The sequence below is a fragment of the Pterocles gutturalis genome, unplaced genomic scaffold, assembly GCF_000699245.1.
Source record: "Pterocles gutturalis isolate BGI_N339 unplaced genomic scaffold, ASM69924v1 scaffold14913, whole genome shotgun sequence".
Taxonomy (NCBI): Eukaryota; Metazoa; Chordata; class Aves; order Pterocliformes; family Pteroclidae; genus Pterocles; species Pterocles gutturalis.
In genome coordinates, this window is record NW_010118336.1 from 47,144 (window position 1) to 61,501 (window position 14,358).

The 14,358-nt window shown below is 47.2% G+C and overlaps 1 protein-coding gene across 1 annotated transcript in view; it reads right to left on the minus strand.

Moving 5' to 3' along the window:
* Positions 1 to 14,024, minus strand: part of SLC22A18 (solute carrier family 22, member 18) — a 58,653-nt gene extending 44,629 nt beyond the window's left edge. Inside the window, exons 1-4 of the mRNA XM_010076167.1 lie at positions 13,842 to 14,024; positions 12,795 to 12,892; positions 11,235 to 11,380; positions 10,600 to 10,732 (exon numbers count right to left, since the gene is read on the minus strand). Of these exons, the coding sequence (XP_010074469.1) occupies positions 10,600 to 10,732; positions 11,235 to 11,380; positions 12,795 to 12,892; positions 13,842 to 14,024 (560 nt within the window). The remainder of the gene's footprint in view (positions 1 to 10,599; positions 10,733 to 11,234; positions 11,381 to 12,794; positions 12,893 to 13,841) is intronic.
* Positions 14,025 to 14,358: the final 334 nt, after the last annotated feature.

Sequence of the window (14,358 nt, forward strand, 5' to 3'; positions counted from 1 at the left end):
GCTTCCCCCCTCATAGGGTGCCGCCGCAGCCCGGCGCCGAGCTCGCTGCCATGTCCCCCTCCCAGGGCAGGCCCGCAGATAGGCCAGGCCTTATCTCCTGGCTGGATTATTCTGGGTAGGCACTTGGCAGTCATTTTTGCATCATCTGACCTTGGGTCCTCTTGACTGAGGTAGGTGAGTAATGCACGTGGCTCTTGATTGCTTTCGCTTTCCTGGTGGGCACTTGGACTCTCACCAGCATGGAATGGGATGGACTGGCACAACTGGAGAAAGGAAAATGGGATTTGCTCACACTGGATGCTGTAATAGTTAAGGCAGTGTTTGTGTTTTGGAAACTTTTTGAACAACTTAGCTCCACAGCTATTCAGAGCGGCTTTGTGCCACGGATGGACTTTTCTAGCCATTGCAAATGCTTCTCTGCCACAGCTGAACCTCTGTCCCCAAGAAATAAAACAGTCAAAAAAATAATTATCAGGCTTTATACAAAAGCATGGGAAAAACTTCACGAATCCTTTAAGGGCCAAGAGACTCCATCTGAAAAGTGCTTGCCACACAGCATCCAGGGAAAATCAAAATGATGCAACTTTTGGTAGGATGGACAGGTTATGATTTGGCAATGAGACATCCCAGACCATGTAATCGCATGCAATGAGAACACGTGTGGGTGTACTGCGAGGCGTGAGACTGGTGTCACCAACCACAGGCTCCGCCGGTTACCCTAAAGCTGTTCTTCAGCAAATGGTTTCAAAATTTCTTTTCTAAACATCAGGACGTCCATCTAGAAATAGGTCTCTTTCTGCCATGAAGAGTAATTCTTGGAAGACTGGGAGACACTCAGGAATACACTGGAAAACATCAGCCAGCAGAATCAATTCATCGTCCATCTCATTTCCAACTGTGTCTGGCCAGTTGGAAAGGGGAGGGGAAGAAACCCACCTCACACAACACAGACGATCTGTTATACAGCTTTACATCAGGAAAAAGTCTTTCTCAGCTTCTGTAGGAAGTGAGCTTAAACATCTGACGCATGAGCATTCTCAGCTTTAATAACCATTACTGTCTTTCATCCTCCATTTTTTTAAAAGCCTGAGAACAGCATTTAAAACTCTGGCCTCCTGTAAGCATTGCTCAGGTGCTCCCCAGATGGCTTTTCCAAGAGGGTTTCTAATTATTTGGGTTGTTTAAAGAAATATCCTGCAGGAATCTTTCAGGTTTCTGGAGGTTTCTTTCCTTCCTCTACAAATTTCTTTACCCAGAGCTTGATTTAAAACCAAACTCAAAGGAAACACTTCCAATGACTTCAATACATCTCCGATCACAGACCCTGGGGTAAAAGAGAAATGAACCAAATCCCATAAAAATGAAGATGGTGCAGATTTCAAAAGGATTCACAGTGAAGTTTTGTAAAGAGCTAATTAGTCCAAAAGTTTCAGCCTAGAATATCAGGGAATAAAGGAACACATAGCAAGACTGAGAAAGATAATACTGCATACAAACCACAAAGGATTCGATGTATAATCCCCTCTCCACCAAGAAAAATAAATTAAAATTGAAGCAACAATTGATGTAACAACAAGCGAATAAGAAAACCTCAGATGCTCAAAAATATTCAAAGTTTTCAGATCCTGAACTACCCTAAACAGACCAGATTTGCTAAAGTGCTAAATTCCTGTCTCTGAAAATCCACATTAGACATCTCCAAGGGGGAGACTGGAAGAAAATCCCAGTCACTTCTGGAAAGCCTGATTGCTGTGCTTCTGCTTTAGAGGAAGGACAGTTGGGGAGCAGAGTCCCTTACGCGTCTGTAAAGCAAAGGAAATTATTCTAATGAACGTATAGGGTCTGTGTCTCTCCCAAGCCATCCAAGCCACCTCCCAAGCAATAGTTAATTACAGTGAGCCATGCTACTCCGCCAAAGCTGCTGCTCCATATCCCCCAAAATGGGACACAACCCTGCAGGGCACACTGCCCTGCCTCCTGCAAACACTGACTGGGCAAACTGGGAGTGCTTCTGCGTGTGCTATGGCACGGACCCACTGCTGGCTCAACGCACAGTGCTATGTCCCACGCACTGACAGACCCTCACCGTGGAGTCCGGCCTCTTGGATCACACCACTAGCATTGCCCTCCTCTCGGATCAGCGTCTCTGCCTGCCAGTGGTGCTGAAAGGCATTTGCTGCAGCACCTGCAGAGCCCAGGGCTCAGCCCCAGCGGTTGGGAGCTTGCAATTTGACTGCTGCAGAGAACATTTCTGATGCAGGAAACACCTTCTCCCTGGGCTGCCATAACCCATGGTTTATCAGGTTAGAGAGGCAAGCCCCAACAAGCGCTGGGGTTAGCCTGGAGATGGCCATTCACAAACTCCTCTGCCTTCTGGCTGTGTTTACCGCCTGGATGTTTCACATACCTTTGGCTCTCGCAGGCTGGCAGAGTGGCTGTGCGCAGGGTTTCATAAAGAGCCTGCAATGAAACGCAAACCCTGGGTGGGGCTGCGGAAGCTGGTGTAGTTCATGGGAAGGTCACACCTTTTTTATTTCCGTCTGAGCACCCCATCCGAGAAGCCTGGCCTTCACCCAGGGCCACGGTGAAGCGGCACCCCACAAAAACGGGGTGCTGCATCTCCCCGTCCACCCAGCAGCCTCCCGCTTGTCCAGTCCAGCCATCAGTGACCGCCCAGAGAAGCGCTGGTAAGGGTTTAATACCCAACCCCAAACTCCTCCCAAAGGGCTGCTTTTCCACTCATCCCCTCCAGCAGCTGTATTTCAGGCCAGAGGAGAATAGGGCAAAGCAGCAGCAGGGGATGTGCTGTCCCTCTTCTCTCCACCACAAAGGTCCACTGGAAATGCTCCTTCCCCCCAGCCCAAGCCCCTTGATGCCCCAATCCTGCTGCCCCCTCTGCCCCAATGTATCTAAAAGCACTGACCCTTTCTCCTGCATAGCTTCACCCCTCAGTTTCCCAAGTCCTAATTCCTTCCAGCCTAGCCTTCCTGTGCCAAAGCAGCACATTTCCATTCATCCCAACCTCCCCTCCCTCCCTTGGCTGATATCCTTCCCACGCAAGCACCACATCCTTCCTGCCCTGAGCTCCCCACAAAGCTGGGCTCATCCACTGAAGCAGATCAGAAGGAAACACAAGCGTGACCCTTTGAGTCTAAAGGATTAGGAGATGTAAAGTGTGCATGCCTGACTAGGGGAAGGCTGTCGTGCTGCCCTCCAGGTCCCTCCACTAGCTCTTGCTGGGCTCAGCTCTGCAGCCCTGCATTCAGTCCCCACCCTCTGGTGGCCCCCCCACCACTGACCTCTACAGCTGCCTCAGATTTTCCTTGTTTTCTGCTGCAAAAGGCTGGCACTTGCTTTTGATAAACAATTTTTAAAAATAAAGGAAAAACTAAAATAAAATGGAGTGATAGTTGTGCCACCAAAAACTCTGCCTGCCCAAGACCCCAGGGGATGAAGAGGAGATACATCCAGGAAAAACTGGATGTGTCCCCCCGAGGTAGTAGATATTTGCATGAACATACCTCGTGATAGACAGTCTGCATCCCAAAGGCTACGTAATCTAAATAGCAATATTGTAAATACATTGGGAGAGGGAAGGAAAAACCATCTCATTGCCCCATATTATGCATGAGGAACATCAGCACAGGGGGACGGGATGACTTGCTCTCATCACAGGAAAACATTTGAGCCAAAACTCAAATCCCAGTTCAGGGACTTAACCACAGCCTATTCTGTGCTTTCTATTTTCTGTTAACAAAGAAAACTATTTCCCCGGATTTCAATCCCCAGTGATATTGCTGGATTTGCTGCCCAGCCGTGAAATATTCCAGGAGTGGGAAGAACAGATGAGTCATGAGCAGACACTGCCTCATTGTGCAACCTGCACGGTGAGGGTCATGTTCAGCCCTCCGATGCTGCCCCTGCTAGCAAAGCCAGACCCAAAATACCTTGTGCCTTTCCCCACTTTTGGGGGTTTGGGTTTTTTTCTTTATTTTTTTTTCATTTTTTACACTTATTACTTGGGGCTGTTAAGCCAGGCTTGACCAGAAAAATCAACCACCACCTTGACTCAGCCTTGCAGGAACACAGCTACCACCCAACCAGGCAGGACCCTGCACAGAAACCCAGCGCTTTTCATCGGCTGAGGAGAACGGTGTTCAAACATCCAGAATTATTTAGCAGAGGTAACTTCACACAATTTCGATTGTGTTCTAGCCACCACATGCACAAAGCAGGGTTTTGCTCACCTGCCGCCCCCTCACTTTCTGACTGCAGGCATGGGGCGGTGAGGCAGGGCAGCCTCCCCTGGCACACAGGCACGATGGAAGCTGGAGAGGGCAGTGGGGAAATTTCTGTAGCTTTTCTTCTTTCTTTTCTAACCACTGTCAATCCACAGAAGGACACCAGGCAACCCACGCCAACAGTCCCCTCTTCCCATGGCTCTGGTGCAAGGCAACACTCCACAGCCCCCAAACCTTGGCTCTCCATCCAAGCAGCACAAACCAGCCACACAGGCAAGTTCTGGATACTTTCTCCCCCACACACACTTCTTTTTTTTAATGCCTTTTCACCATGGTTTCCCTGGGAAGAGGAAGCAGCCAATCCAAAAGGGCAGAGGTGCCCTGAAGAAGGAGTGTGCTGTGGGGAGAAGGGGCAGGCAGACATCCCCTGTGACCCAGTACAGCCATCCTCACAGCCTTCCCACCAAACCTGCGAATGAGAATTTTCAAGGAAAACGGGGAGCTCCTGACAAGGCTGAGGAAGGGGCTGCCAACCAGCACCCCGTTAGCTCACCACAAGCCCAGCCCTCCTCAACCAGAGCCCATACCCTTGAGGGCAGCATGGGCACTCCCTCCCACGAGCTGCTGGGTCCTGCCCTGAACCCCTTTCTTCCTCCCTTGGGAAAGGGCCCCACCTATGGGTGAAGGACCAAAGAGGAGCTCTTGGCCCAGTATCATGGCTCCCTCCAGTGAAGTTCAGACCAGGAGTTGAAGGGAGAGGACGGAAGGGGCAGGTTTAGCAAAGGTGTGCAAAGAGGGAACAAGGGCACCTTGGCACTGTCAGTATGGTCCAGATCTAAAACTGGCAGAGGTTTACAGGAAGGAAAAGCTGGGGACAAGCTTGGTGCAGAGCTGTCTGTTGCATGCAGGCAGCACAGGCAGAAGAAACTGCTCACGACCTGCATCGTGGTGACTGCTGGTATGTTCGCAATCACAGGACTGTGACCACAGATACAACGTGTTGATGGGCAGAAGTAGTGCTTCACAACTTTGACGTTAAGCAACTGTCAGACTGTTCCCAAGCCGTTTCAGGACTGCTTCATGAGGACATAAACGCTGCTACAGAAGTGTCTGTGCCTTGTGCCTCTCCATCAACCACACAGCAGAGTCTGAACAGGAAATTTAGGTGTAGCTGTCTCCACTGTAGATGTCTAAGATTAGGTGAACTCCACCCAAAGTGCATGAGGCATTTCTCAAGTTCAAGAATAGGTTAAACAAGTCATCAGAACTGGAAAGCTCTGGTGCTGGGGGTGAAGGAGAGGAGAAAAGTGGCCTCGACCTGAACTCTGAACCAACAAGTTGGGGAGAGATGAGGTGCATGATCCTCTATCCAGACCCGGTTAACATAGACCTTAGAGACATAGGTTTGGAAACTATGGTCCCAAAGATTAAGATTGCTGTCATGCAGAATAAAGGAGAAAAATAATTTTGGGATCCTGTTTTACTTTTCACAGAAGGCCACAGCTGAGGCCCTCTGCGTCTTCCCTAATCCATTAGCTCCTGGACAAGCAGCCTGTTCGCTATCTCCTCCCCATCTCTCCCATGACCAACGGTGCCAGACCACCTTGCAGCAATGGATGACTTACTGGCAAGCAGACACCACCTCCGTCTCCCAAAGTCCCTTGATACAAAGGACAAAGCAACGCCTGTACCAGCGTCACCAATCCATGCTGCATGGCCAATTGACATCATCCCAGGCAGAGAAATACCAGAGTTTCTGCTGGAAGGGAGCAGGAGCAGCTCCTGGCAGCAGAATGCCCTGCTTTGTCCCAGAACAGAGCACAACCCCCTCTCACCCTTTGCCACGTTCCCACCCGCCTTCCCAGCTCCCAACCTTCAGCCCTCTCAACACCCACAGTCTTTCCACTCTGCCGCGAAGCGATGAGAAATTCCCTGCCAGAGGACATTGTTCAAATGGTTTATTGAAAAGAAATGCAATTCCCTACTCCGGGCAAACAAGCTCCTTCTTTTCCCCTAGAGGAAGGAGGATAATAGCACAGCCAGGGAAAAAACAAAACCAAACCTATCCCCAAAGCCTGCTGTAATAATATTAAATAAGAGACCAAAGGGGTTTGGCCAGGAAAATCCCAAGTTCAAAAGAATAATTGCTCCAAGACATTTAAGCCTAAAGCTGAGTCACTCAAATGAAGAAACCTTGTCCACAGAAAGCAAACAAATCTTGGGTCATGCAGCAAAGCTTCTATATGTCCTTGTTAGAAAGAAAGAAGAACAAAGCCAAACACAATTAATCATAGTCCCAGAAGAAAGGATGAAATCTCTGTAATTAGCTACCTAGGCTCCTCTTTCCACTTTTGAAGACTAATCCAGCCTCCTTCTTCCACCCTTCACCCACAGCGTGGCCACAAAAGCCTGCTACAAACACCATATCCCTTCTCTCCAGGGGTACACAGTTACCTGCAGCCTGTGGTCCCCTAACAGCTTCCCAGAAAGTGGACAGGGAGGGGGAAACATATGCAGAGAGCAAACAGCTCCTTTTCCTAGTCACATTTTGTGGATGAGCTGTGACAGAATTTGCAGACTCACCGAGAACCTGGAGACCTCAGCTGAACTACAGGAGTTATTTTCAAGCTATTTTATATCCACAATCCTGATCCAACTGATCAATGACCAGAAACACCAATTAAAAAAAAAAAGTGTATAAACATGAAAACACTTTCTAAATGGCTAAGATTACAATCGCTTGTGTTAGTAAATTGGTTTATACCTGGTCCTCAGGTGGTGTAAATTTGCCTGGCCATCACCCTGCCCAGAGCAAGCATGTTCTTACAGCTGTATGCAGTTTGTACAGAGAGGAGTGGACAGGGCTCTATATTAAGAGCAATTAAATCCAGTAGGGTGAAGCCAGCTGGCAAGCAGCTCCTGGATCTGCAAAAAGCAAAGCCACATTTCACAGAGGAAACATGTCCAGGTCTGACTAAAAGTCACAATTCCTTTGCTACAGCTTCATTCAAAGTTTTGGAAAACATAGGGGCAAAGTGTAGTACTTCAGAGAGGGGAAGAGGAAGGGCTGGAGCTGGCGGCTACAGCTTAGGAGCAGAGGTCCAACAGCCAAAAAATCCTCAGCAGATCAGAACGAGCCATTCAACTTCCCTGGGGCTCCCTTAATAAATAAGGGTTGACAAATATTATTCCAACAATGAAAATCACAACAAACTGGTTCTTTAGGTCAAATACATCAATGGTAAATGCAATACAGTGGAATAATACCAAAATGACATCAGCTGGGGAGCTGAGACCGATTTCTATCCCCTCTCTTGTATACAAACCACTACTAACATATGAGTAACGCTGTCAACAACAGACTGCAGGGAGCGCCGGCCAGCTTTGTGGTCAGGGAGGGCGAGGAGTGCAGAATGGACAGAAATCGCCAGCTTTACCCTTCCATGACATGTCAGAATTTCTTATTTTCAAAAGAGATTGGGTCATTTTTCTATGAAAAAAAAATAGAAGCAATTACGCAGCTCCAAGTATAGCTGGAGCCTTCCTGCACAAATGTGGGAAACAGGGAGGGATGGTTAACAGCCAGTCTGTGCGATACGCTGTGACAGGGCCAGAGAGCCATGAGTACATCCATAATGTGACACCCACTCCTCTACCCCCAGGTCAGTGCTACAGACACAGCCAGAGGTGCGTTAGGGGCTGTTCCATGGCACAGAGCTGGCTTTGCTCGTGGGGCCGAAGTACCACTCACCATCAAACTCAGCCAAAACACTCTATAGGGGTGGATTGCTCCTCCAGCTTTGGCACAGAAATCTGGCAAAGGGGCTGAGCGCAGTGTCAGAGCAAAGGTGGATTTGGCTGCGGCAAAAGTGGCTACCAGCACCCAGAGTGTCCTCTCCTGTGCAGTCCTTCAGCTTTGAATTGCTGTTGATAAAAACCAAATCAACCCTCTGCATGTCAGGGTGGTCAGAAGGGTCCTGCCATCACACTGGGGTTTGTCTCTCGTTAACAGGAATTCATCCCATCCTTCCAGCGGGATGCACAGATCCACGTGGAGAAAACCAAATGCTGCTTTCCCCAGTTCTGCTACAGGACAGAAGAGCAGCCCCAAAACCACTGCGATGGGATGCTCCAGCAGCCGGGCACGAGCTGCGAGCCAAAGCTGCCCTCCACTGGATGCAAGGGAAACAATCCCCTGCAACAGGAAAGTCAAAGGCTGTGTAGTTCTTCAGGCGCAGGTCCTTTACTTTCCCATAACTACAGACAACAATCACTGTTCTGTGTTATGTCGCAGGCACAAGATGCAAGGACCAGAAGCTTTCAAAATAAACAGCAACACGGGGAGTCTGGAAGCATCCTGTCGTCTGACAGCACCAAGCCCCGACATCCAAAAGCTGGACGTCATTCAGGTGTCTCTAAATAATTAACTGAAAAGGGATTCTCTTCCACTGTTGATTTTTCTACAAATCAACGGCTGATGCACACATTGGAAAGTGAGACCCCATAAATTTTTTGCTGGATAACACTGCTACTTGAATGTTGATGTTTACATATGGGCATACAACCAAAGATTAAGCAGAGAACTGAGGTAACCTTTTAGACAATTAACACACAGAAGGGATACACTCACCATATTTGGTGAAAAATAATACTAATTTTAAAAAATAATCACTCAAGCAGCAACACCTATAAATAGTTTAAAATACTGATTTAGTTAATATTATGTACATCCCCAATTTTAATTTTAGGTAACCATATAACAACAACAAAACAAATCCTCCTCACCAGCCTCAGACTAATTAAGCCAACACAGAACAGGCACCAACCCCAAGAGAATCGAGGAAAACCTCTTCAGGTTTCAAGGGAAAGGAAAAAAAATCCCTGAAAACGTCTGTAGCAATAATTTGGTCCAACACTGCCAAGGTACAGGAGCAAACAGAGTTTTCAGGGGCTGCTCCCTAAGGCAGCAAAGGTGAAAGTCTTCTACTTAATTAACCTTTCAAGGGATTGGAGATGCTAAGTAGCATCACTGCAGCACCGGAACGCACACACCAGGGTTTGGGGAGCGATGGGTCACATTCGGTCCCCAGAGCTTATAGCACTAGGAAAGGGATCATTAAAAAAAATTATAAAAATAAATCCCAATGCCATTTGACGTCGCAGCCTGACGCTCACGCAATTGATGTTTAATGACGTCGCAGTGCGGGAGCGGTGCGGGCAGGCCGACAGCGACACCTAGCGGACACCGGCCGCTCCCGGGACACGTTGGATTCCTGAACATCAGCTTCGCTCCCCTCGGGGACTTTAACCTCCGGCCAGGGCTGTAGAGCAGCGACAATGCTCCCAAAGGTTGGAGAGAGAGAAAAAAAAAAAAAGCTTCCACGCTAACCTGAACCTGCAGAAGCATGTGTGTGTAATAAAAGAAGGGGAGGAAAATAAAGGCTCTAAAGTTCAGAGGGGATGGGGATTTTTTTTTCCCCACCAGAGGAGTGCTGGGGAATCTTCCAGAAAGATTACAGCCACATGCACTTCCCTGCCTGCAGAGTCCTCCAATACATCACACCTTCTGAGCTTCCTTTAGTGATACGTTGTGGATGCCCCGTCCCTGGAAGGGTTCAAGGCCAGGCTGGATGAGGCTTTGAGCAACCTGGGCTAGTGGGAGGTGTCCCTGCCCATAGCAGGGGGTGGAACTGGATGATCTTTAAGGTCCCTTCCAACCCAAACCCTTCTGTGATTTTATAGTGAACTGAAACGGTTAAACTCAGCAAAATCAGGCATTTCTTTTCTATTGCAGCACATAAGGGAAGGTGGCCACCCACCACGAAGTGCCAGACTGGAAAGCAAGCAGCGAAGCAGCAGGCATGTGCTTCATCTTGCTGGGACAGGGCTAGACCTCCTCACTCTTTTCCCTCACTGTCCCAAGCTTGCTTTCCACTTTCTCTTTCTCTGTACAGAGCATCCTCCAAGCACACTGAAGATGACCCTTAGATCACACTGCTTCTCATCTCCATTTCTCAGTGGTACAACACTTTCTAAAAAGCACACCATGCTGTGCATGCTGCTTTTCAGCACACTCAGCTCCAAAGAGAAGACAACCAAGAGACAGACTCTATTTCTCACTTCAACTTGTATTTAAATCAATTTAAGTAGACAGAAGATGAGATTTTCAAAGTCTCCTTAAAAACAGTGGAAGTAGTTCTTTTAAGCAGTATGGAAAGCAAAATTCTGAGTTCTGGTATGATCCTCTACTGCCACCAGCAGCAGAGTATCATCAAAAGCTGGGAGGGAAGCAAAACACCCTTTAGCAGCTCCCTCCATGGTTGCAACAAGGCCTATACCAAACAAGTGGAGCACTTACCCAAGTCTGGTGGAGAGGACACCTCCCAGGGTAGAGCCGATGATTACGCCTATTCCAAAGCAAAGACCCAGCTTCCCCAAAGCATCAGCACGTTGGGAAGGAGTAGTAAGGTCTGTAATAACCTTCTGAGCACCTGCAGGGAAAAAAGAATCCCTTGAAAGAAGCTTGTGACATCCAGGAAAGGCCAACCAAAGCAGAGCAGCTTGGCGGGTAACAGAAGGTATTTTTGTAATCATGTTTCATTTTGACTAATATGCTCATTTTACCAGGAGAAAGGGAAAAGCTGTCCTATAAAACATCCCGGTTGCAAGAAGGCAGCTGAGAAGTTTGGGATAGTACTGCTGACAGCAGGTATTCATCACCCCTGTCTGGATGCTGATGTCCAAACAATTTGCTCAGGATCATACAGGAGGATGGATGTGAGACTACGTGCTACTAGCCCTGCTTTTCTGCTCCTTTCCACAACCCACACACCTGCTGCTTCATGTCCTCACCATTTCATCCCTGCTGACCACCAGATGTTTCTCCTGCCTTCCTTTATGCTGTTGAGCCTGTTGACTTCCAGCAACATGAGCAAGAAAGGAACCAGGCAATAAAAGCAATTTGGAAAGCCATTCAGCCCTGACAGACCTTACCTGGTAGCCCATGCATGAACACCGATGGCAGCCTGGAGAGGAAGAGGAGGGGGATGCTGGTAGAGATGGACAGGAGCAGGAAGAAGGCACTTCCAGATGCACAGGACAGAATTAAGGCTGCTCGGGTGCCAAATTGATCTGCAAACCTGGGACAGAAAGGGTACAAAGTTGTCAGAAGTAGGACCATGCAGGTCATTACAAGATAATACGTCCTTGCCTAAGTCTCCCCCCTTGACACTTCAAAGAATAAATTCAGTTTATCTCAGAGCTGCTAAAGACTAGCCACAGGCAGAGGTGGTTCCAGCAGCTCAGCAACGCATTCAATATTATCACTTCAGAGCACATGGAGCCCTCAGGTTTTACTCTATGACTCTTTGAGTTGGTTCAGACCAGGCAATCAGGCTAGCTGATTTTTTTAGTTCAGGTTCAACAGCAATTGAAGCTATTCCCATTTCTTTCCAGAGGATGTTCAAAGCAACATTTCTCATTCAGCATCAATTAAAGAAAATAGTTTTATCTTTAGGTTCAGTAAAGACTTGGCAATAGTGAGTCCAATTTGCTTCTATTTGAGGAAAAACACCCAAAATAACCAGATCAGGTTTTATTCAACTCCAAGATACTTTAAAAAGCTAAGTTGGACAACATCCAAGAGTGCCACAGAAAGACTTCTGAGCAACTGAGACTAAGATGACCCTTAGACAGTGTTTTTCACTCCAATGCCTCCTTCCTTCAGTTTATTGAAGTTGCATATTACAGATAGCAGATGAACATTACCTTGCATAGCAATTAGTTGTGCTTACACTAAAAGAAACAATCCCCCAAAATGCCAAGACTGGTCTACAAACAAAGCTAAGCATAAATAGTTAAAGGGCTTCGTGTTGAGGAAGAGGTACAGGTCAAAACTTTGCTGTTTACATGAAAGCCAGGGAAGTTTACATTAGCTGTTTGTAACCTAAAGACCATGATTCACTACATAGTCCAGGGATTTTTTTGTTTTGTTACTCCAGAGGCAGAAAACTGGAATGTTTTCCACTCTTGTCTTATTTTGATAGATGAGCTTACAGATGCCCCAGTTCTTAAAGATTCATGCAAGTCTAGCTTTGTATCAAACACTGATGTAGATACAGTGTGATTCAGCCGTAAAAATAACACGACCCTCAAATATTTTCATTGACAGCTCTACTTAACATCAATAAATACCCTCTTTTTTTTAGGTTTCCCAGGCACAAGACATTTCTAAGGTTACACATGGCTATAAAACGTTTGCAGGATTAAGCCTTTAGGACTGGGCTCTGAGGACTCTGATGGTTTAAGCCTGTTCCCAGTATACTGTTACGCTTAAATGTGTGTCATTAAAACATAGCTAAGTTAATATAAAGGCTGCTTCTATATTGCGGTATTTCTATTTTTAGTATTTATTTTCCCCTTACCCATTTATGAAGTCTTCAAACATTTCAACAGGACCCCAAACCAGAACTAAATGGGGTTTTTTTATTAAAGTATAAAAATACCTGGCCTTTTTCAACTATGAAAATGGTCATGAGAATTGTTCTCACTTACCTTCCGAAAATGGGACCTCCCACAAGCTGGAGAACACCAAAGGTTGTCTGGAGGTAGCCAAACCCCACTGAATCCAAACCTAGGCTCTTTGCCAAGTACTAAAAAAAAAAAAAGAAAAAAAAAAAGAAAAAAAACCCCCACAGGTCAGGGGAAATGAAGTATGCTATATTTCTGAATAAAGAGCTTAAAGTCTGTGTGGCGAGGACTACAGCTCCCAAGAAGCATTTCCTCATACCCACAGATGAAACTTTCAGAGTCAGCCCCAGGCTGCTTAATAAAGACCAAAAGCCTCCATCCCACACTATCTGCTAATGAAAATCAATGGGATGTGATCAAAACCATCAATTTTGCAGCAGGTGACAAATCTGAACCGCCCTTTACCTTTGCAGTCCAACACAGCTGAACATATTCATCTACTGCAAAGGGGGACGAGGGAGATTTTGAGTCACCTTCTTGCCTCCAGACCCTGCACCTGGGGCAGCCTGAGCACCACCCAGGAGATGCCTGCAGTGAGCTCTTGGAGCTGGTGTTTAATTGAGCAAGCCAGAATTGATGCAAGCCCAATATGGGCAAAATATTGCCTTTACTTAGAATCCAGATAGCACATCCCCAACCTGAGCTCACAAAAACCACAGACCTTGAAAAGCCCCAGTCCTTGGGGGTTTCCTATTTAAAATTCATATGCTCAAGGGACAGCTATTTCTGATTCACATCTTTGTTTTGTGCCATCTGCTAAGAGTTGTTTAAAACTGCACCTCTGCTCTGAAATCTCTGGTTTCTGCTGCTACTTGTTGGGTCACTCTCCCACTGGAAGCAAGAAGACACAAACAGCTTCACCCAGGGCCGTCAGGCCAGGAAAGGGCTCTAGGTGCTAGTGCAGGACAAATAATAATCCAGTTTTCACTGCCTGGGCATACCCTGAACAGAGCCACAGCTACGAATACACTTTCCTCTCCTGCTAGAAACTCTCTTCTGACTTCGCTGGCAAATGCCACAGCCTGGCACTGCAGACAGGACGTGCTGTGAAGCAAGACAACCCATACTCACCGGCAAGACTCCCAGCTGCATGAAGAGGCAGGTCAGCTCCAGGGTTGCAATCAGGTAGGCAACAAGGATCACTTGTCCCCTCTTGGTATCTTCTGAGTGGCTGCTCTCCCCCAGCGTCTCGCTCCTCATTTCCAAGGCTTCTTCCTGACCTCCAGAGCTGGCTTTTGCACTCACAGTGCTCATGGTGCAGGCCAACGGGCTGAAAAAATGACACGAAGGTGCTTCCTAGCTGGCAACACAGAGCATAGGTAAGGGGAGGAAGCTGTGTGTACAGTTCAAAGCTTACAGTGTGAAAGGTGCTGAGTCAGAATGCCACAGATTTTTTTTTCCTTCCTTTCTTTGGTGTTTGTTTTTGTGTTTTGTTTTGGGTTTTTTTGTCCCCTTTGCTTCCTTGCCAGGCAGGGTCAAAGGTAACCATGCATGGAACCAGGGATCTTGTTCTTCAGCCTTGGCCCAGGTGGGCTCATTGCTTTAAGGACCATCACAACAAAGATTGGCTTAAGAGTCTCAGCAGGGT